Source organism: Malaclemys terrapin, chromosome 6, assembly GCF_027887155.1.
Source record: "Malaclemys terrapin pileata isolate rMalTer1 chromosome 6, rMalTer1.hap1, whole genome shotgun sequence".
NCBI lineage: Eukaryota > Metazoa > Chordata > Testudines > Emydidae > Malaclemys > Malaclemys terrapin.
This window is the reverse complement of record NC_071510.1, coordinates 65,841,911-65,865,834: the sequence shown is the minus strand read 5'-3', so window position 1 is coordinate 65,865,834 and position 23,924 is coordinate 65,841,911. Positions and strand designations below refer to the sequence as shown.

Sequence of the window (23,924 nt, the reverse complement as noted above, 5' to 3'; positions counted from 1 at the left end):
TTTGTATGTTTTATATTTAGTTTTTAAGCAATCTTATTTTAATTACTTTTTTCTTGTAAGATGTACTTTCCCTCCACCAAGTGACCCTGTCAAACAGCTTAGGCCCCTACTTCTAATTCTATTAAAATTTAGAATTGTGGGGTGATTCCTTTAGATTTTAAATATGATTAAAAAAAGCTTAGCTATAATCCTAGTTGAGGCTTTAAAGAGATGCTGCTGCGTAAGGAAACCACAAAAGTGCTATTACACTCTGAAAACTGGCACTGAGGGTGGTTCTCTTTTTCCTCTGTGACCTAAAAAAAAAAAAAAAAACTTTACTCAATTTATGAGTAAAAAGATGTCTTTCCCCTTCCCCTCCCCCCACCCCAACTGCCAGCTCTGCAAACTTTATCTGAAACCTGAAAGTCAAGTTTTAGTCTTTGTGGCTATCATACATCACCAATAATAAAAGTTTTGCATATGAAACTTAGTCAACAATTTGGATGTGTGAACTGGAAAAGAATTAGCTTATTTTTGCCAAAATGTATTGGTTCTGCAATACTAACAGAAGTAAAACTTTATTTAAAAAAATATTTGAATCATTAAGATAAGTACATAGGATCTGAATACCTGGACAGAGAAGATCTGTTTAGTAAAAAGGAAGCTTTTTTGGATAGTTGGTTTTCTGTTTGATGTCACACACTAAAATACTCTTTTGTATTAATTTGCTGGCCTTGAAGCAATATTTAATGCTAGTATTGCCAGAGCTGTATTGGACTAGTGTGTTGAGTTGTGGGGTTTTTGATGAAAAATCCCCTTTAGTGTTTAAACATTATTAAGACAAGTTTCTCATCTGTTGCTTACTCTTGAGGGCTGCTCTGCAGCTGCTGTTTTCACTCCAAAGCCACCTGTTGCCTTCCTTTGTCATCACTGTACAGCAATATACATTGCAGCTACAGACATCAGGAAAAGGAAGAGACTACTTGTGTTCTAGGTAGATAGAGATCATCTCCCTTCCTTGTTCACCCTGGGAAAGGGGGTGAAGAAACCATGCTCCCAGCAGGGCCTGTGAAAGGGAGCAATTTGAAGTATTTCCCTGTGCACTTTCATGGGGTCTTTGGGGAGGGGGTTAAGAATCTCATGGCAAGATGCCCTCCCTTCTAGGATTACCAACATTGTATTTCAAAAATACAGGACTGTTTTCTTAGTACACCTAAGGGGTAGGAGTATCTTGTACCCATGGGGACCAGGGGTGGGATGCCCGGAACCACAGAAGGTGGGGAGAACTAACCATGTGGCAGTTGAGGAGCCCTTCTGTGCCCTGAAGCAGTCAGACTGTCTTGGCTGCTGGGATCCAGCTCCGGAATTGAACAAGGGAGCACTGAAGGGGCAAGATTGGGAGGGGAGCAGAAGATGCATTCGTGAGTAATGGCCCCCTGCTGGACAGGGCTCCCTGCTGACTCCAGCCCTTGAGTGTCTCCCTGTCTGCTGTCACTGCCGGCTGTGTCTAACAGGGCAAGTGGATGGGGCTGTGTGCCCCAGAGCTGTGCTGAAGGGCCAGGGTCAGGATGGGGCTCTGTCTGGCGGGGGGGGTGGGGTCAGTACGTGCGGGATATAACTTTCCATTTCCCGCTCACAGTCTCTCTGCCAATGCCCCCAGGAGGGGAACATAATTGCTGGTTGGTGGCAGCTGCAGCAGTGGAGGAGCGAGGCGGGCAGGGAGCCTGGTTCTGGCAGCTAAGGCCATCTGTACAGAGCCCTGTCTGCTTTTCCGGCTGGACAGAACACCCTCCTGACCAGCCTCTCAGTGCCGCTCCATCAGGTCTTCGTGCCCCCCAATAACCTTATTGCCTTCACCCCCCCAGGGGGCCACGCCCCATAGTTTGGGAACCTCTGCACTGTAGGTACATCGGTTCAGTAAATCATGGGACTGATTTTGCATTACTAAATTGTCTAATTTTGCAAACTTTGTATCACTGGAAGGTAAGGTAATATTAAAAATATCATTATGCAAACCAGTTTTTATTATATTGAAATACGGGATAAAAGGTGTCCCGTACTTGTTTAGTATGGGACAGGCAATTTTCTACTTAAATAATGCACATCCTGACTGTTCACAGCCCTACTTGAGGCCTAAGCAGGTGGTTAAGCTCCTCCTGCAGAGCATCCTTTTTCCTCACTCTCCACTTCGTGTTTTATGCCAGTAGAATTGATATGCATCCACAAAGCACATCTTCCATCGCCAATTACCTTTAGCAATAAATCCTTTCCCTCAGTATCTGTGTTTAGCTTCTCTTAAAAGCCATATAGTATAAGTCGCTGGTACTTGGCTATGTTCCTCTTCACCCTTTTTCTAGGGGAAAACACAGGGCTCTTCACCTTCCTCTCCAGCCATGGATGTAGGGTGAAGCTGGGGCATCTTTAATCCAGCCCCCCCTCACATCTTTTAGAGAAGAGGAGGATTTGAGTGTACTTCTCCTTCTTAAGCGTTAGGTGTGTGTGTGTGGGTGGAGGGGGAGGGGGAGGGAGGGAGGGAGTGTGGCTTGCTGGGTTTTTTCAGATCCCCTCTCTGCAAACCTGATGGGGGAGCTATTGGAAACTTCTTCCCTGTCCTTTAAGCCTTGATGGGGGAGTGGTCAGGGAGGGCTTGAACACTGAGCTGGTGGGAAGAATCGCACTGCCTAGGGCCCAAGCAACTTATTTCCTTTCCCAGAATCAATGCCTGCAGTGCATTTTGGTGTGTTTCCTTGGTGATGGTGTCCCACCAAAAAGAGGCAGTAGCTGAAGGTTTCTAGGCAGAGGAGGCTACAGGGGTCAGTAGTTTAAATTCTTTCTTTGTGGTGCTTACATTTTTTTAAGTGGTCATTTCTGCTTCAAATATTAAGCTTCAGGCCTTCTCTGTTTAAACCTTTCCTTTTTGTGTTTCCTTCTTATTTTTTTTCGTGTTCCCCTGCCGCTATAACCAAATTCCTTACCCTAGCAATAACTTCATAATGGATTATGCTAAAACTACAAGACTCTTTTGTAACTGAGCCATTTGACAATTTATCTTTATGTAAATATGGTACTACAGGCTGGAATGTTAGGTTTTTAAGTTGAGCATGTTTTTTAAAGAAAAAACAAGGTATAAAAATTGTAAAACCAAAACCAAAAAATTGACACAGACTTTAAAACATCTTAGGAGGATTCCTAATGCTTATTAAAGTCTAGCACTGCAAAATAGCCCACAGTATGATAGGTTTGAGCATTTAAATGTGTGCTACACAATAATGTTTAAAACTAACCCTTTTTCTGATGGGATGAAATCTTTAGATAGGACCATTTAAACTTAGATTTTATGCCATGTATTCTTATTTTTAATGTAGGTTGGTTGAAGACTTTTGATGACTACTTCAGAGATCAGACACAACATATCCTAAACAACATGGTGGTAAAACTGCAAGAAGACAACAAGAGGAAGTTCATGTGGTCTGAAATCTCTTACTTTTCAAAGTGGTGGGATGGAATAGATAGCCAAAAAAAGGATGCTGTTAAAAGGTTTGAACATCTGTATTATTTGCTGATATATACTATATTTGTAGAGTTTTGTAACTCTTAATGATGCGCTTAAATATATGTAACTTGAAGCTTCATTGCTAGAAGTATACATTTCTTAAAGTTACCTTATTTTTAATATTATGCTGGATGACGGTGGTTATACTTACATTTTTTCATAATTTTTAATTAGTTTTTTTTCAGGGAATTGGAGGCAGGCTGCATATAAGACAACTGCATTTTTGGCAAAGAACCAAATAAAAATATCTGTGTATATATATTAGGATCAAATAGTAGCTGCTCCATAGTTCAAGTTGCAATTAAGTCTTCATTTTAAGCCTAAGTTGTACTTCCCCAACACACAAAAAAGTTATGTTGGCCTCAACATTGATAAGTTGGGCCTGAAGCTAAGATAGTTTACAGAAAGATTCTATGTGCATATGATAATGGGTTCCTTGATTAGGACATCTAGGAATTGAGGTGTTTATCAGATTTTTTTTTTTTTTTTAAATCCTTGATGTTTTTGACAACACTCTGTAGCAATAAAAAAATATTGTCCTCCTTAGATTAAAAAAGTAGTCCTTGCACTAGAGTTCATTTGAGAATAATCAAATTTAAAGAAAGTATCAACATTTTTATTAATGACAATAGGGTAATCTCTTACAGTGATCTTAAGCTACCCTTAAAAAAAGAAAAGGGGGGAGGGAAGCAAGCCTCTCTCCATTTAATTTGTAGGGATAGTCCTGAAAATGTAAACTGATCACTTGAGGGGCTTCTAAATAGAATAAGAACTTTCCACCAAAATTAAAGTTCTCAAATGAGTTGGTTTGCTCCATCTATCTTGAGAACGTAGAGTAGAAGATTAAGTTTAAGAGATTTCCCCATTATTGCCAACCCAAAGTGATCAAAAAGCATGAGTCAGGTTCTCCTCCAAAATTATGATTGGTTTAAAAATCATGAGACTAAAAAAAGGGAGGGGGGGGGGAGGTATTTGTCTTCTGTTTTTTAACCTGAAAAGGTGCATTTTTCACATTTTCAAACTTCTTTACAAAGATGTGGGCTAGAAACTTAAATAAATAAATCTGATATTCTCATGTAATCATAAAACTCCAAGAGCTGGGACTCTGATAAAAAGAACAAATATCAAGACTCTCATTAAAATCACAAGGGTTGGCAACATTATTTATGTATTTCATGGTGGGATGTGAACCAGGGGATGGGCTGGAAGATGCCACCTCACACTGCTGTTTCCTGTTCCCAGTCTCCAGATAAACCCAGTATTCCCCTTATGTAGAGCTCCTAAGATGCTGACTTCCTATGGATCTTATTAGGTCTGTTAGAATTGCACATATTGTTAGGATTTATCTTGTGGAACTTAGTAGGGGGTGTGAATGGTGATGGCAGATTATGTGGTGGGGGCAGTGGAGAAAGAGAGGAAAGTGAGTAAAATAGCAATAGGTGCTGCAGAAGTAAGAGGTCTACTCATTTCAGTATTATAGTAGTCCCTTAAATTAGCATTACAAATATTTTTTCTGTATCCATTCACTGCATATTCTTGCCTTAGTCACTGCATCTGGTTTAATGTTAGTACTGAATTTGCCCAGGCAATTTTACCTGGGCAATTTCTGACCTGACTGGGTTTTTATGGAATTAATTTATAATTCAGACATTACTGCCTTTGGAAATTCTGAAAGTTGATTAAAAACTCTTGATTGAAAGTGAAATTCAGGGAGCGATAGTGATGGGTGACCCATTTCCACCCCTCTTGTGCCATTCCTAAGCTCACTCCTCATTCCTTCCTTCCCTTCTCTTGTTGTGTCTGGAATGCCCATTCTATGTCTGTTTAAACAAACAAACAAAAAACCACCCAAAGCTGTTCATGACGGCTTCATATCTCTCTTTCCAGCTCTTGGCTATGAGAGACCTGGATCCCTCTATCTGACCATGCCTATGCAACTACCCTCTTTTATGGAGGCATCACCTTCTCTTACATTCTCTTCTCTGGACCAGACTTTTTCCTCTTTTGAACAGTACTGCCTCCGACTCTCCTCTCCTTTCTTCCTCCATGTTCCTCTTATGTATTGTCCACCCAACTCATCCCCCATCAGTCTTCCTCTTTGATTTAGACTCCTGGCTCTCTTCCTCCCCTCAGTCCCCTACATTAATCCTTCAGCTTCCATGCTGATGGCCCATCTGACCCCTTAGATGCATATTTCCTTGTCCTCACTTCTTCATTTGACCTGAAGCCCTGATTCAACTCTTCCACTCACCAAAAGGGCCATTCAATTTATTTGGTCTTCACCAAACACAGCACTCTCTCCAATTTCTCTGTTGCTGAATGCTCCATCTTCAACCATCGTTGGATCTTTCACCCTCTCCCATCAACTCTCTCCCCCCCCCCGACCTGTCACTCAGCCTGTCCATGACTTCCAGTCCCTCAGCATTGTAGACTTCTAATCTGCTCTCAGCCCTATCCTCCCCATCCTCTGTCCTTTCTTCTATTGATATGGTTGTTGATTCTCTCCATGCTTCACTATCCTCCACCCTTGACTTTTTTGGGCCTCTCTTCTGCTCCTGCTCTTGCTCCATGTTGCTTCTCTGATGGAAATCCTGTGACCAGGCTGGCTTCCTCCGCTACAAATTCATTCACTCTTATTTCAGTTAAGCCATCTTCTGAACTGAGCAACACTGTTTCTAACTTGAGTGAATCCCATGTCCTCAATCCCAGCCATCTTTTCTGAACCCTTTATGCACTCGGCGCTCCCTCTCCTCTTCCTGCCGTCACTTCTCCCTCCATACAGGATCTCACTGATTTCCTGCAAGAGAAAAACAAACTATTAAATGACCTTCCCCCTCAGCTTGCCTTTCCTTTCCCTCCTACAATTGTCTCCTGCTTCTCTTAGCACACAAGTTTCTCACCTTTTCTCTATCTCTAACCCTGCCCAGTAACTACACCCCATCCCATCTTTTGATCTCCCTCATGCCCACTCATATCTCCTCTACTTTTCTCTTTCTTAATCTCTCTCTGCTCTGGATCTTTCCTCTCACAATAAAATTATGCTTTGTATTGTCCATCTTAAAAAAATAAATAAAACAACCCATCCTTGATCTCACTTGCTTCTCTGGCTACCACCCCTTCTCCCTTTGATTTCTGAGATTGTTGAATGAGTTGCTTACAGATGCTGTCTGAAGTTCCTCTCCTCCAATTCTATTCTAGACCTTTTTTCAGTCTGGCTTCCACTGCTTGTGCTCCATTGAAACCACTCTTGCCAAAATCCTCAATGATCTCTTCCTAGTCAAAACTCACCAGTACTCCATCCTCAGCTGCCTCCACCTGTCAGCTGACTTCAATAACATTGACCATGCTCTTTTTGAAATCTTGTCCTCTTGATTCCATGACTATCCTTTCCTGGTTCTCTTCCTAATTCTCTAATCACTCCTTAAACTTGTTCTTTAAATGATCCTCATCCCCCTCCAACTTTCTGTGGGGTTTCCACAGGCCTCTATCATTTGCCCCCTTCTCTTCTTCCTCTACACCTTATTTTTAAGTAATCTCATTTACAAACACAAATTCAACTGCCATCTGTTGCTGACAACTCAGAGTGCTACCGCTCTACTCCAAACCTGTGTTCTTCTGTTCAAACTAAAATCTTGACCTGTATTTCTGACATATCCTAGTGGATTTCTAGCACTCATCTTAAGCTCAATAAGTCTAAAACAGAGCTCTTAATCTTCCCCTGCAAGTCCTCTCTCAATTGCTGGATGGCACCAACATCCTGCCTGCTACTCAGGGCCTTAACTTGGGTGTTTGACTTGGACCTCTCCTTTGGCTCCTCATGTTCAGACTGTCTAAATCTTGCTGATTCTTTCTGCATAATATTTCTAAGATACCGCCTTTCTTATCCAACTATTGAACTAAAACTGTTGTCCCAGTTCTCATCATCTCATGTCTGTTACTGCAGTATCCTTTTCTTTGGCCTTGACAAATGCAATCTTGACCTGCTCATATCCATTTAGAATGCTGCTGCAAAGGTGATTTTCCTAGCTTTTTGCTTTGACCATGTCATTCTCTTCTCATCCCTCTACTGGCTTGCCCCCTCTATCATATCAAATGTAAGCTACTTGTCTTCGCTTTCAAGGCCCTTCACAGCCTATCTCCACCCTACCTATCATCTCACATTCTCTATTGGTATGTTGACTCCTGCCTTCATCGGCCACTTGTTAAATTTTCAAATAAGCACCTTTGTGATTTCACTCATGCTGACCTTCATGCTTGGGAAGAGCATCTTATAAACATCTGCACAACTACTTTGGTATCCTCCTTCAAAACCCCTCTTTTAAAACTCTTCTGTAAAACCTCTAGAAGGTTAACTGTTTGGCAATGGTCTCAGCACACAAATGGCCTATCAGCTTAGTTAATACTGTTTCTTCAGGTAGATGCAGCTGTGTATTCCACATAAGAGCTGGAGAATTTTGCCTAGCAGTACACGTAGGGACAGTATTCATGCCTTATGGGTGTAGTCCACCCTCTAGCTATATGAGGCAGTGTCACTCCAACCCCCCCTCAGTTCCTTTTCACCGCCCATAACTGGAGTTGGAGCTCAGTGGATATCACTTCACATTCACTTATCTGTTTTCTAAGAATTACCCTTCCATGTACTGTATATAGTTTTTATGTAGTTAGTATTCTAGATAGTGTTAGGATACTTATTGCCCTGTGTGATGCCCTCACTAGGGTTCAAATACTACCTGTAGAGTGAGTGTAGTGATTCCTAATAGTGATCCCTACATGAGGTGCTTGCAGTGTTCAGGCAAGGGGCGTACTAAGGAGCGGTGCTCTTATATTTAAGTTGTTCACCAAAAGAACCCAGGTGGTCAGTGAATTACGCTTGAAGCAGCACCTTTCTGAGCAGGCCATGAGGCCTGGACTCTCCACTTGTCCAAGACTTTGCCATGGTTGTGGCCTCCACTGCCATGATACTCAATATGCAGAAGCTCAGAAACTACCCAGTTCTGCCACCTCTATTCCTAGTGACTAGGGACCAAATTTTTAAAATGTATTTTAAGTATCTAACAATACAGATAGGCATTTAGTGGAATTTTCAAAAACACCTAGGTGAAATAATTGAAATCAACCTATCTGCATTTTTAGTTTCCTAAATACCTTCTAAATCTGGCTCTAGTACCTTACTATGCAAGTGGCTTCTGAATCAATGAGATTTTTTTACAGAATACAGTACTATTCCATGTGAATAAGGGTGGCAAAATTTGGCCCTACAATTTAAAGTCCATTCACCAAGTGATCTAAAATCCCCTCTGATAAAGCCATTTGGAATAATGTAGGATACTAAAAAATTCAACATTTATGTTTACAAGGAGAGAAGAAAAGCTTGTGTCCAAGATTCCATAGTCTCCTTTTAGATTTTTTTCATCTACAAAAGTCTGAAGTAAGGGGGATAGTCCTAGAATATGTGCATAATTACATATCTTTCCCTTTGCTTTGCATGGTAAAACAAGCTAATGGGAAATTTTAAAGTATTGCTGAGCTTGCTGACTTCTTAGAGTAGACCTCCTGGTAGCCATCTTTTTGCCTGACTAATAGCTGCTTGGCAGTGGGTTGCAGAGGTATGATCCGTTGAATCAAGCTTCTTTCTTTCTGGATGTGTTTAGAAAGATCCTTGTTGTTGATATTTTTATTTAATACTTACAGAGATCACATTTTTCTAGGACTTGTTTTGATGTTTTCTCTCTTAATCTGTCTCTCAAATATTTATTACAGTAGTTGTCACTGAGATCATTTTGGGGGGGAAGAATAGTTTTACTAGTTTTATAAACCAGTCACATTGGTCAGTTACATTTGTTTTTGCAGCATTTTAGCCGTGTTGGTCCTGGGATGTTAGACAAGGTTGGTGAAATATCTTTTAGTGGACCAACTTCTGTAGGTGAAAGAAACAAGCTTTCAAGCTTCTTTAGAGGTCTGTTATATTATCAGTCTCACTAACTCTTGACAAGAAAAAATATATAAAAAACAGGATGGCAAGCAAAAACAAAATTACTGTGTGAAATATCTGTTACTGTATCTCCACAGAGAGGAACAAATTAACCTTGTCTTGTTCTGATTAAAAAAAAAACCAACAGCACAATTTGATGTACAATTAATTTACTCTTTGAAAGGAATTGTACTATATTTCTAGTGGAACTCAGTACCCATGTTATGTATGAATTGTTAAGCACTGATCTTCCTGGCTTAAAAGTAGCATGAATTAGCTCTGAGAGTTAAAAATGGTCAGAGTGCTTTGAGACCATCTACTTTTTTAGGTCTTGCTATTTATTTATGTGTATATAGTGTTTAAAAATATTTTTCTAGTGCTTGTAAAGTGCAGAGTCACTTTTATTGAACTTGATCTATAGTAAAGTTAGTCTATGCTAAGATTGTTTATTAGATTGCTAACAACTATCTAGGGTCTCTGTGTTGGTCTCTGTTGTGCAATGGTTTATCTCAAAGACAGCTTTCTCTGATAGCTATGACATTTTGGGGTGCAATTCAGACAAATAAGGGGCTATGTCACCTCTGCCCTGCAATGTTGGATGCTTTACAGCGCCTTGCTGCTGTAGCTACCACCTGTGCCACTCCACAAACAGCATGCCTGTCACACCCTGAGTGCCCGTTAATGGCCACAGTTCTTGTTAGGAACTATGATCCCAGCAGCCTGTCAGCAAATACCAGCCGCACTCTGGCTTCCACCAGCCTTGGTTATTATTTGCAGGGTAACCGCAACACACTCCCAGTCCCGAATTTTCCCTTAAAAATATGTGTTCTGTACTTCTCAGCTTTCTCCTGGACTGTTCAGGTGTTTTAGGTCCGTTGTTTCTATAAGGGAACAATATACAACAACTTGCCTCCTTAAATAGAGCTACCCAAAACAGTTCACAACACTGGATGAATTTTGATTTAAAGAACAAAAAAAGTTTATTTAACTACAAAGAGAGAGATTTTTAAGTGAATACAAGTAGTAAGTCATTAAGATCAGAAATGATTACAAGAAAAATAAAGATGAAATGTTTCCTAGTACTAAACTTAACAAACTAGACTTGGTTTAAGCTGAAGTTCTTACAACAGGTTTTTGGTGCATTGCTGACCAAATTCTCAGGCTAGGATCTGCTTGTAAGGTCCAGTAGCGGTTTCTTTTGTCTTCTTGGGTGAAAAGAGAGATGGACAGGAAAAGACAAACTGGGTGTTATTGTCCCCTCGCTTTTATAGTTGTCACCCTTTGAAATGTATTTTCCTGAGACTCCTAGATAAAGTTCTTTCCAGCTGAGAGCAAGGATACATGGAGTCTGGTGGGGAAGAGGGGTTATATTGTTTCTTTTCACTTGTGTATGATGAAATGCAGATTTTGTTTCTTCTTTTTTCACTCTCTCGTTGTTTGAGGACTCTGTTTATAGCTGGTATGCAAATTGTGTTAAACATACATCCTTTAGTTAAGACAGGCTAACTTGACCAGTTCTACCTAATTGGGGCTACGTGAGTTTGAATATGTGCCTTTAACATCGTACGGGGAGATTTCATAACTTTACTCAGTATTGCGACATTCATTTCAAGATATTATTGACCAGTGAGTTTAATTTTCAAATGATACCTCCCAAGGCATATTTTGTACAAAGATTATTACAGTAGTGCTTAGGGTGTGAATACAGAAATGTTTGGTCACAATAGCATCAAAATATGGTTTACTTGATGTTTAGGGTTGATTTTTAGTGTCCAGTTTTGTTAGTGCTGAGCAGCTCTTATAGCCTTGGCTCTTTTTTATAGTGGGAGTGGCAGCGACTGCTATAAGCAAGTCCCTGTGTACTCTGCATTAAACTGGATCTAAATACTTGGTTTGTGTGGCAGACAGGTAATCTTACAAGTTTCATTAATTTTCTAAAATGGAGGCTTTTATTGAATTACACTTGAAATTAAAGAACAATTAATACAGCATCCCCTGTGGTGTTCTGTTAAATTCAGCTTAATTTACAGCAACCTAGATTTTCAGTATTTGCATGTGCAAGATTTTTGCATTGACAGTGCATAATTGTATAATGGAAGTTAAGAAATGGGAAGCCGAAGGTTTGACAGTGTGGAGGGCATTTTGTGGCTTTGTCCCCTAGGTAGGTTGGTTATGGGAAAGAGATTGAGATTGTGGGATAAGCTCATTAATGTTTCTGTTAAAATGGTTTCCAGTGAAATAGTTAATTTTAGATATTTTGGCACTATTCCCATGTGAACATCTATTACAATAAATTAATGGATTCTATAAGAGCTACAATATATTCCCTTTTATGGTATAGTAGTTCAGATTTTACATGCTCAGTGCTATTACTGTGAACACTAAATTTCATGGATTTTTACTTTATAGATATATTGTTTTGTTAAATAAGATTTGCACTTCTGGACACAAGTTTACTAAATATTTTTCTCCCAGATTAATAGAAGATGGCCAGTTTGAAATAGTAACAGGAGGATGGGTCATGCCTGATGAAGCTTCTCCTCATTACTTTGCTTTAATTGACCAGCTGATAGAAGGACATCAGTGGCTGGAGAAGACTCTAGGTATATATATATATATGTAATTTTTGTCCCCCAACTTGATTGTTTTAAACTTAAACACTGACAAAGAACTAAGTCAGTCAGCAAGTGTTGTACAATGTTTTGGTGACTGACTATAAGTAGGCATCAGTGCAAGCTAAACTATTTTCAGAGAAACAAATCTGTGCGAAGATAGTTACATTTTTGCTGAGTAAAATATTTAAGTAAAATATGAAATATTGTGACACAACAAAAATGCAAGAGACAGCAATAGTGGAAATACTATAGACTCTATTGTACAGGTTTTTATTAAGGGCAAGAGATTGGCCTACTTGTAATTATATATGTATATGCTTCATTTATATATATATATATATATATATATATAAAATATAATTTATTCATTTATTTATTTAATTTGGACTTTGTAATGATAAAGTGTCTTAAGCAGACTTGTTTTCTTTCTTTCATTTATCTACTTAAACTGTTTGTTAGAGGATGTTGTGAAGGCCAAGACTACAACAGGGTTCAAAAAAGAACAAGATAAGTAAGTTCATGGAGGATAGGTTCATCAATGGCTATTAGCCAGGATGGACAGGGATGCAAAACCATGCTCTGAAGTGTCCACAGCTTCTGTTTGCCAGAAGCTGGGAATGGTCAACAGAGGATGGATCACTTGATTACCTGTTCTGTTCATTCCCTGTGAAGAACCTGGCATTGGCCATTGTTCAAAGACAGGATATTGGGCTAGATGGACCTGTGGTCTGATCCAGTATGGCCGTTCTTGTGTTCTTAAACTAAGTGCTTTTCACCACTTGACTTTTCTGAACACTGGGTTGAATAATATGAGTGTAGCTTTCTTTGAAATGAGAAATAAGTAAGAAAGATACAAACTTCTGACATATTCTGCTGCTCAACAGGAGTAAAACCGAAGTCTGGTTGGGCCATCGATCCCTTTGGGCATTCGCCAACAATGACTTACCTTCTGAAACGCTCAGGATTTTCCAACATGCTTATACAGAGAGTTCATTACTCAGTTAAAAAATATTTTGCAACCCAGAAGACACTAGAATTTTTTTGGAGACAGAACTGGGGTATGTATTGTTTTCTTGGTATCACTATGTCATGTGTTGCTTTATACCTCCTGAGAATTGGAAATAGGCATTGAATAAACAGTTGTGAAAACCTCTACAGCAAACCTAGTGCAGAATGTATTAAGTAATTAAAAGTAGGGCTAGTCAAAATTTTAATATTTTACTGGTGCAAAAAACATTTAAAGAAAGGAACACATTTCATTGTGTTAAAAAATTTTGATTTTTTTTCAGAATTTTCTTCTTTTCTGACAAAAATGAAAAAAAGACAAATGTCATTTAATTTTGAATTTAAAATATTAATTTTGTTTTTTCTCCTGTCTTATTTTTCTACATTCTTTCCCTCTGGAAAGATGGGTGGAGAAAAGTGGGTTTTTTTAAGTTACTTTCTCTCACATTTTAAAACAAAGCAAATGTTTTCCCCTTGTTTTCAGAGGGCGGGAAGAAGTAAAAAGTGGGAAACTTTTTTTTTTTCCTTCCCCTTCTCTCTCTATTTTGCTTTCTCTTCTTACTTTTTTCAGTTGGGGAAGGGAAAAAAAAAAGGAAAAGAGGGAAGAGTAGCGTAAGGGTGCAGCGAGAGAGAGACTTTTTTTCTTACAACAAAAATTGCAACAAAATTTTTCAGGCATTTTGCTGAGATTTGAAGGTGTAGAAGAATGATTCTTCCATTTGTTTTTAATTTTGTCAAGCAGGACTTAAGAATAATCTTCTCAAACAGAATTTACTAAGCAGGATTCTTAAGAGTAATTCATCTTCTCAGACAGTTGGGGTGGTAGAATTAGAATGCAAAGGCTAAAGTTTAATCTAGTACATCAGAATTGTTAAGTGAGTATTCAGGTCCCCTTTAATAACAACAACAAAAAAAAAACTTTAGTTTCATTAACAGCTCTAGCTAAACAAACCCTATTCAAAAATTCAAGCAGGATATAGATCAGGTTTAAAGGTTAAGTATCCAGTATAGTAAGTAAATGTCAGCAGATGGATATTGGCTAGAAATGTATATTCTGTTTTTGTATATGTTTTTACACCATGCTCATTACATAGTATGAGTGCTTTCCAGTAGTGCATTAAGCAGCATGACTAAAATCTGTCATGTATTAGTTCGTTCATTCTTTCCCCAGGGGGAGAAGTGTGTGTAATGGGATGTTTTTGTTTCAGAATTTTAAAAAATAATTAACATTTGCTATTTGTCGGATTTAGAGTAGACCTTGTCAAAAACATGCGCCTTTCGTGTAAAGCGGAGGCTGGTGAGGTTTGTAATGGTCATTAGTTCCTATGGGAGTTTATTCCACAGTTTTGGTTTGCCTTGGCTCCAGAGAAAGTTCCGTGTACTGCATGAGCTAACTTTACCCTTATTGTTGAAAGTTCCATTGTGCCAGAGGAGTGAAGTTGTTAAACTGTCTTCATCCTGGAGTAATTTTTGTTGTTAAACTTATTTTTTGTGTATGCTGCTCAATTTCTAACTTGACATAGCTTTTCTAAATGGTAGTCAAAATAACCGATGATATGGTTCATGTCCTAGGGTTTGGGTTCACATCAGAGTATTCTAGTCTTTCAGAACTGAAGTCACCTTTAATTCTTCCTGTAAATGATTTTTTTAAAAATGGTTTTGGCCTTTTTTGTTTGATAGATAACAAAACACTTCTCTGGCTTTCTTTTTTTGGTCTTATTTTTGCTGTTTTATCTTAAAAACATCAGGAATGTTGCATATTTTCTTCCCTAGAATTGCAAAGGATTTCTTGGGGATATCTGAGTATATGTATTGTGAATACCAGGACCTCAATTGAAGGTGTCATATCTTTTTGTCCATTGGAGTTAAATAGGTACTAATAAGACCCCTGCTGCAAAAATCAAAATCTCTTGTGTTGTCGTAACTTCATTAACTCTCCAGTAGTTTTCAAGTGTAACCAAGACCCGAAGGAAAAATCAAACACTTTTTTGACAAAACTTTCAGGTCTTTTTTTCACATCCATAAAGTAGTAAAAAGCTGATTCCCACCCCCATTTTTCAGCTCACCTAAAAAGCTGATTGCCTGCAGACTTAAAAATATTAATTGAGCACCCTTTGCCTAATATTAGATGTCCTGAATGGATATGAATCGCATGGAGAGTGGGAAATTAGATTTGAGTGGATAAGAGATCGTAAGGTCTTAACAAATCTGAAATTAAGACGGAACAAATTCACCATGAAAAAGTAGCTAACTCTTAACAATCTAGTACATAATCTATTAAGCATATTTCTTGGTAAAATCCTATGAAATATTAAATGTTAAAAATTATTTACATGCTAACTTTAAAGCTTGTATTAGTTTTACATAAATTGACTGCCAAAAGTTGGCAGAGGACCTAGGGTGTTAGTGTTTGTTTATTGATCAAGATTGGGACTCCAATGTAGTAGTATGCTGAGAAATATGACTCAGCCCCAATCAGTTTACAGTCTAATAACGCAGAAGTATTAAAAGCATAACATTAGTATGTAATATAATTATATCGCCTTCCACCTGATAATAAATAGAAATCTAAATCTGTAATGTGTCCCTACTTTAGATGACTATCATCAGCATTGATTTTTATACCATTATCGTAATCCCAGTCAAGCGAATATTGCTTATTTGATAGATGGGTAAAGGACCATGGGAGAGCCAACTGCGTTGTGGTTTGCTCCTTCAATTAGGATGTTTTGAATGATGATTTTAAAAAAGAGAGGTGTCTCAAAACAAGTGAAGACATGGTCCCTGTCCAGAAAAGTTTACAAATTAAATTCTGCATGTCTGGCAAGTGTAAAGTGTAATAAAGGGGAAAATTTGAAAGAAGGGTGACAATTACGATTTTTATTCCTCCCTCCCCCCCAAAAATCTTGAATTTTTTGATATTTATATTTGTTTCTTTTCCCTTGCTTTTAATAGACAAAATGGCAGAACTGAATATTTAGGAGAGCTTGAATGAGGTGAGGGAGGTGGTTAGGCAAATAGATTTGGGGAGGATGTTCTAAGCAGAATGTGCAGCATTTTAAGAGGTATGTGGAAGTAGACCCATTGAAATGAATGTTCCTGTTCATTTGCTTGGCAGTAGTCTCGTGTTGCTTTAAGCACATGTATATGTGTTTGCAAGCTAAGGACCTTGAGGCTGTACATTTTAATTCAAATAATTTAACACTCCTTTCAGACATTTTTTCTTTTTGGGTTTCAGTGTAGAACTCCTCCAATTCCACTTCCCATATGCATGGTGATCTGATGTTTTGATTTACTAGAGTCAGTTCTGAGTGGATAAGAGTGTCTTTCTCTTGTCAGGTTATATTGAAAACCAGGCCCCAACCAGGTTGCTGGTTGGCTGGCTTCCCTTCACTCATTGTCTCCATCCTCTGCAGTGTCCCTCTTCCTACAGTAAAGCAGTTCATGTCACAGCAACCTTTATTCTTAGCTGCAGGACCACACCCCTCTTCCTGTCCTCTCTACTGAATTATTCATATATTTAAAATGGAAATGAGTGGGAAGCTCCAAACTCTGGTGCAAAATCATCTGGTGAGTTCTTGTGTTTGGAAGTTTTCAGGTATATTGAAAGCATAGGACGTAAATAGATGGTACATAAAGATAGATGGGCTTTACAGTCAGCAATAGGGTTACCATATTTCAGCAAGCAAAAAAGAGGACGGGAGGAGCCCCGCCCTAGCCCCGCCCACTTCCCGCCCCCCCCAGAACCCCCAACCCTCCCCCCGTTCCTTGTCCCCTGACTGCCCCCTCCTGGGACCCCTGCCCCTAACTGCCCCCCAGGACTCCACTCCCTATCTAAGCCTCCCTGCCTCTTGTCCCCTGACTGCCCCAACCCTTATCCACACCCCCACCCCCAGACAGACCCCTGGGACTCCCACGCCCCATCCAACCACTCCCCACCCCCTGACAGCCCCCCCCCCGAACTCCCAACCCATCTAAACCCCTCTGCTCCCTGTCCCCTGACTGCTCCGATCCCTCTCCCCACTCCTGCCCCCTGACAGCCCCCCCCCAGAACTCCCAGCTCCCCACCCCCCTGCACCTTGTCCCCTGACTGCCCCTTCCTGGGACCCCTGCTCCTAACTGCCCTCCAGAACCCCACCCCTAAGCCTCCCTGTTCCTTGTCCCCTAACTGCCCCCTCCTAAGACCCCCCCCCAACTGCCCCCCAGGACCCTACCCCCTACCTGTACCCTGACTGCCCAAAACTTTCTCCACCCCCCCCCCAAAAGCCCCCCCCCCCCGTTTCTTGACTGCCCCCTCCAGAACCTTCCTGCCCCCGGTCCCCCTTACCCTGCTGCTCAGAACAGGGTGTTGGGCTCTGTGCGAGCCGAGCCGGACACGTGGCTGCGCTCCCCAGCACAACAAAACCCGGTCCCTGGCCCTGCACAACAAAACCCGGTCCCTGGTCCTGCACAGTGCTGCCGGACCGGGTTGCAGGAGAGGCCAACTCAGAATGCAGGGCGGCTCCGGCTCCTCTACAGCTGCTCAGGAGTCCAGCCCGGGATTTTTCTGCAGCCCTCCCAGCCGCTCGCTCTGCCGGGGGAGGGAGAAATCCCGGACATTGTGAGTGCTTTACAAATTCCCCCCGGACGCTATTTTTAGCGCGAAAAGGAGGACATGTCCGGGTAAATCCGGACGAATGGTAACCCTAGTCAGCAATTTGCTCTACCTGTTGCTTCCTATGACTAAGCTCACATTGCATCCAGATTCTGCAGATGTCAAAATTTCTAGTTGACTTACATTATACCCAACTACCAAACACAATCCTAGTATTTAATATCTAATCAAAGGATTGTAAATGTTGACAGTTTAAGAAAATCATGATAGTAATTTGTGCTTAATTTACTTTTTATCAGTATCTTATAGTAATTTCCTGATGCTGTTTTACTTAGAACCTCTTCAAGAGAAAACCCTGAGATGCCCACTAAAATTTTAAATTCTTATTTTAAAAGAGACTCTGACCTGTTGAAAAATGTACCTCTGTCTTATTTGAGCTAAATAAATGATTTCTCCATGCAAATTAATAACAATGGGAATTCTTTTGGGTAAGCACCACTGAAAAATTGAATGATAAAAACATATAGAAGAATGGATTTTGTCTGTTACAAAATTTAGGAAAATTCAATTACAATTAATTATTCATTGAGGTATTGTCTTTAAGATAATTTAATCATTAGAGACGTGATCCTACATTAATTAAAGTCAATGGCAAAACTCCTGGTGACTTAAATGATGCAGAGTCAGGGTCCAGATCTCCAAAATGGCACTGTATTTTAAACTGGCATATTAAAAGCACTCCTGGATTAGGCCCAGACAGTTAACTTAGTTTAGACAATGAAATATGGCTTTATTTTATAGATGTATTCTGTTCATGTACTTTTAGATTTGGGATCTAGTACAGATATCCTTTGCCACATGATGCCTTTCTACAGCTATGACGTTCCTCATACTTGTGGTCCAGATCCTAAAATCTGTTGCCAGTTTGATTTTAAGCGTCTTCCTGGAGGAAGAGTAAGTTGTCCCTGGAGAGTTCCTCCTGAGGCCATTCATACTGGGAATGTTCAGCACAGGTACAGTACTGAAAGTATTGTGGAATTCAGTAATTTGAAAGTTTTTGTATTTGTTGAAGGCGATGCTTATTAACATCACAACTTGCTTGATTTAATGTTTAAAAAAGACAATTGTCATAGGAGAAATAATTTTTATTACATATTCACTGTATGTGTGTCAATTCCCAAAACAGTTGCTAGTACAATTTATGAAAGTGGTAATTGTAAGAGAAATTAAAATTAATACACTGAACTAGTGTGTTAATTCTGTAGTTCCTGATAAACAAGTCTACAACTTTTGGGTCAGTTACATTCTATGAGTACCAGGAAGAGGTATAAACAATTTGCTTGTCACACTGTTTGGTCATATCTGTTTTTCAACTTCTATACTGTCAGGCACCAGAATGACATCAGGATCTCTCTGGGTTTGTTTACACTCGAACAAAAGACCAGTGATACTGAGTCTCAGAGCCTGGGTCAATTGACTCAGGCTTGTGGGGCTAAAACAACAGGATTGCTGTTCGGGCTCAGAAACTGAGAGAGAGGAGGGTCTCGCAGTTCAGGCTGGAGCCCAAGTCCATATGTCTACACTGCTACTTTTAGCCATGTGAGCCTGAGTCAAATGACCTGGATTCTGAGATTCAGCGCCATGGGTTTTTCTTTGCAGTGTAGATATACCCTCTGAGGGAGAGCAGTGGGAGCATACAGTGTATCTTTGCATATAACTCCCACATCTAATCCAATTAATTTAAAACAAAACTAAATATTCCCATAAGAGAAAAAATGTTTAAATAGTTATGCTGATAGTACATATCAATAATGTAAGCTGAAAAAAATTGACTGTTTATAAAATCAAAAGATTAGAAAAAACAGAATTCAGAGTTTAGGCAAATATAACAGAAATCAACAATTGAATGTATGGAAGTGCACATTTGGTACTGTGCTGCCAGGGAGCCAGAAGGGATGGAGCCAGGGGGCCTCAGATGTGGGGTGAGGTATGGTTCCATTATACAGATATTTCTCGTGGCCAACAGATCTGAGATTTGGTGGGTTTTGCCCTGATTGTTCTTCAGTGTATGGGTATTCCATCCTCCCTATGCTATAGAGACCCATTAACAATCTGTGCAACTGATTGAGAAAGAAATTGGAGAGGGAGGACAGGAAAGAAGAGGGGCCAAGGGAAAATCCCTCGCTTATTAACCTATTTTTTCCCCCTATCACACAAGTAGCTTTGGACAAATGATCACAAATATGGACAAACTGTTGTCTGGCCTCAGAGTGCACATGTAAAATTTGAACCACAAATGAGCTTCTTTTTGAATTCCTTTTCTTCTATACTGCCAGTTGCTGTAGTTTGTAAGTGATAGGATACCTATTTCTCTGAGGAGAGGACCTTGCGTACCCTAGATTCAGAGTATTGTCTGACCTCACAAGAGGTGTTGGTTCAGGCAAGGCAGTTCAACATTTTCAGTCTGGCTAATGACAAACTATAAAATGGGCCGCAGGCAAGAAAATGTTGATGATACTAGGTGGGTTATGTTAGTCTCCGCAGACCACGTAACTCAATGACTGCAGTTTATTCATTCATGATTTAAAACTACCTATTATTGAGAACACTAACAGAAAACTTATTCTAAGTAAAAGCAGTTTATATAGCTTAAAAAAAGAACCAACTTATTAAAATTTTTACAGATTTTGGATATATTGGAAAAATATTTGTAACTCATAGAAACTTTCACATATAACATTTAACCCCCCACTCCCCAAATTTTAAGTGTTAATGGTTTGAAAACCATTCTAAATGTGTACATGCTGCAACCTCTTTGAGAACATGCATTAAAAGTAGGTAAGTTGTTGTTGTTTTAAAAATCTTTAGATTTATAGTTTCTCTAAAATCTTTGGCTACTGTTGGCATGTAATTAACGTAACTGCAGTATTGACAGTATTTCTTATATTAAATGTACCTAGGTAACTTTAATTAGAAAAAAAGCAGTACTGAAAAGATTTTAATGGCAATCATCGTTATTTAAAGAAGACTTACAAATGTTATGAACACTTTCACTAGCTCAGGTGCTAAACTTATTTATCCACTATTTAATATGTTGCTATTAGAGAGGAAAAAAAACTTTTTTTTTTTTTAAATCACAAGTAAGAAGACAAGTAGAATTTTCAAGGCTAGTTGTAGGGTGTTTGACATTTGTCGTCTTGTCAAGTGATTACTTTTCTATATTCTAAATTTTATAATTTTCTTCTTCCAAGGGCTTGGATGATTTTAGATCAGTACAGAAAGAAGTCAAAGCTTTTCCGTACTAAAGTTCTGTTGGCTCCATTAGGGGATGATTTCCGCTACAGTGAGAGCTCAGAATGGGATCAGCAGTACCAGAATTATCAAAAGCTTTTTGATTTTATGAACTCTCATCCTGAGTTACATGTTAAGGTAAACTGCATATTTATTTTTTTCAAATAGTTGTAGTCCTGCACTAACACCAATGAGCCCTAATTTAAACTTTTTGTGTACTCCTATTTCATTTGTTAGCACCTTCTGATATACTGAGATTTTGTATGAATTTGTTGTGCATCATGGAGAAAGCTAGTTAAATGCTACTATAGCTTAACTGAAACTCTTGGTGAATAAAGAAGGTAGTACTGATCAAGTTTTATAGTTAGGCTTGGCAGGATATGATTTTAATCGATAGCTGTCAGTAAATAGAGATTATTTTTTCCAACAGTCAGCATGCCTGCATGGATGATTGTCACTGGCCTTAGCAGCCCTCTGCAGCTCTCCTGTCAGGGCAGAGAGTAAGTAGGTCCATGATAGTGGTTCTACAGAGAGCTAATTGCACTGCTTCAGGGTCGGTGACACTCAATCCTTGCAGGCTCAAGCTTCAGGGGAAGGCTGCAATCCTGGTGAGGCAGCGCAGAGACCCCTGGTCATGACTTGCAGGAGGAAGAGGGTGAGCTTCCTGCCATGGGGAGACCACAATATTGCTGAGTGGCTCTTGTGGCAGTGCAGGGAGACTTCCACAACTCTGCTGTCACGGCTCTGCTCACTCACTCACCACAGCCAGGCATGTGGGTACTGTCCCTGGGCAGGAACTGTTCAACTGTGGGTTGGCCTCCCATACAGCTCGGGGCTCATCCTCTCTTACAGTCCTGGCCAGCAGCTTTGCTTCGCGAACCAGGATGATCACTGCCTCCACTGCACCTTGTGCCGTGGTATCTTGGACCCCGACAGACTCGCTGTCAGCACTACCCCAACCCCACTCATCCCACAACTGTAAAAATAAAATTAAAAATAGAAGAAAAGTCCTTAAAATAAAAATGTATAGTTCAGCTGATAGATGAGTTTGAATGTACTTGAGGTTAATGACAAGCCAGACTTAACTTTATTTTTTTCCTTCCAAGGCTTGAAATTATTCTATATATAGCACCTGGTAAGAAATATAAACAATGGCCACAGTGGTTTACTTTAAACAATAGCCTTTAGGTTTAAGGGAGTTTCTTACTTCTCTTGTTGCTTTGAGTAGCTTCCAGTTCTTCTTTGAGTCGTGTCTCTGTGGGTGCTCCACTGTAGGTGTGCTTCCATCTCTGCGTTGCTGATTGGAGAGCTTTTGTAGCAGTGTCCATTAGGCCTGCACAGGTGCTATCCCTCCTTGTGTCCTGCCACGAGGCTAGCCAGCAATGGTGGGCTAACCCCCCCCAGTTCCTTCTCAACTGCCACAGCTAGAGACAAAGCCCTTAGTAGTCCATTTGCGATCGTTAGCTTGCTTTAGCATTTATGGGGGGGGGAGGGATAGCTCAGTGGTTTGAGCATTGGCCTGCTAAACCCAGGGTTGTGAGTTCAATCCTGGAGGGGGCCATTTAGGGATCTGGGGCAAAATTGGTACTTGGTCCTGCTAGCGAAGGCAGGGGACTGGACTCAATGACCTTTCAAGGTCCCTTCCAGGTCTATGAGATAGGTATATCTTGATATATATTTATTTATTAGTAGTTAGTCGTCTTAGTCTTAGATGTAGTTTTTTCTCTGTATTTTCTCTTAAAAAATAAACCCTTGACTTCTCCCCCCCTTTTTTTTTTTTAATTGGGGACCCCTTCTCCCAATGGGGTATGCCTGGCTTATTGGGCTTCAAGAAGTGCCTGTCTTGCAAAGGGGCCATCCCTGTGCCAGACAAACATTCTTGCTGCATATGCTGCCTTGGGGAAGGCCATATTACACAGAAGTGTGGTCTCTTCCAACAACTCAGAGCCAGGTCTTGAAAGGACAGAGAGTTAAGACAGAAGATCATCTTCATGAAGGCAGCCCTCCAACCTTCTCTGGATCCATCCCAGGCATCACCCAAATGTGCAAGTTTTCTCCACAGCCCTCAAAATCCGAGGACTGTGGGTTGAAGAAACCAGCTGCAGATCGCTCTCATAAGTTATCAAAAAAGAGAGCTTTGAGTCCCCCAGAGTGAGCACCGAGCTAGCCGTAAAAGATCTCCTGCATGCTTGGTATCATTGGCACTGAGACAATCCAAGCCTGGTACCCATGGCTTATGAAGATCTAGAGTGGCAGATGTGACAATGTAGTTCTGGCGGAACCCAACTGAGAGTGCCAACTCAGGACAAATTGCTCAAACAGGGCAGTTACAGCCCAAGGTTGGGGTTTTTTCCACCTCTATGGCAAACCAAACCAGCCAGACTAAGAGGACTTCGGTCTCACCCCACTGGCTAACCGCAGGTTTCACAAGCAATCTCCTTAGACACTCCAGTTTCCCAGTATTACCACAAGTGCCACTCGTTATGGGGACAAATGGTTATGAAAACCAATACCCAAGTAAAAGAAAAAGGTTCTCCTGATCCCAAAGGACCAAGCCCCAGACCCAGGTCAATACAAATCAGATCTTACCCACAAATCACGCTGTTGCCAATCCTTTAGAATCTAAAATCTAAAGCTTTATTCATAAAAGGAAAAAGATAGAGATGAGAGTTAGAATTGGTTAAATGGACTCAATTACATACAGTAATGGCAAAGTTCTTGGTTCAGGCTTGCAGCAGGGATAGAATAAACTGCAGGTTCAAATCAAGTCTCTGGAATACATCCCCCACTGGGATGGGTCCTCGGTCCTTTGTTCAAAGCTTCAGCTTGTAGCAAAGTTCCTCCAGAGGTATGAAGCAGGATTGAAGACCCAATAGAGATGAGGCATCAGCCTTATATAGTCTTTTCCAGGTGTAA

The 23,924-nt window shown here is 40.2% G+C and overlaps 1 protein-coding gene across 1 annotated transcript in view; it reads left to right on the top strand.

Moving 5' to 3' along the window:
* Positions 1–23,924, top strand: part of MAN2A1 (mannosidase alpha class 2A member 1) — a 217,408-nt gene that overhangs the window by 53,410 nt on the left and 140,074 nt on the right. Inside the window, exons 4-8 of the mRNA XM_054031733.1 lie at positions 3,345–3,516; positions 11,979–12,106; positions 13,003–13,176; positions 18,544–18,730; positions 20,969–21,146. Coding sequence (XP_053887708.1) covers positions 3,345–3,516; positions 11,979–12,106; positions 13,003–13,176; positions 18,544–18,730; positions 20,969–21,146 — 839 coding nt within the window. The remainder of the gene's footprint in view (positions 1–3,344; positions 3,517–11,978; positions 12,107–13,002; positions 13,177–18,543; positions 18,731–20,968; positions 21,147–23,924) is intronic.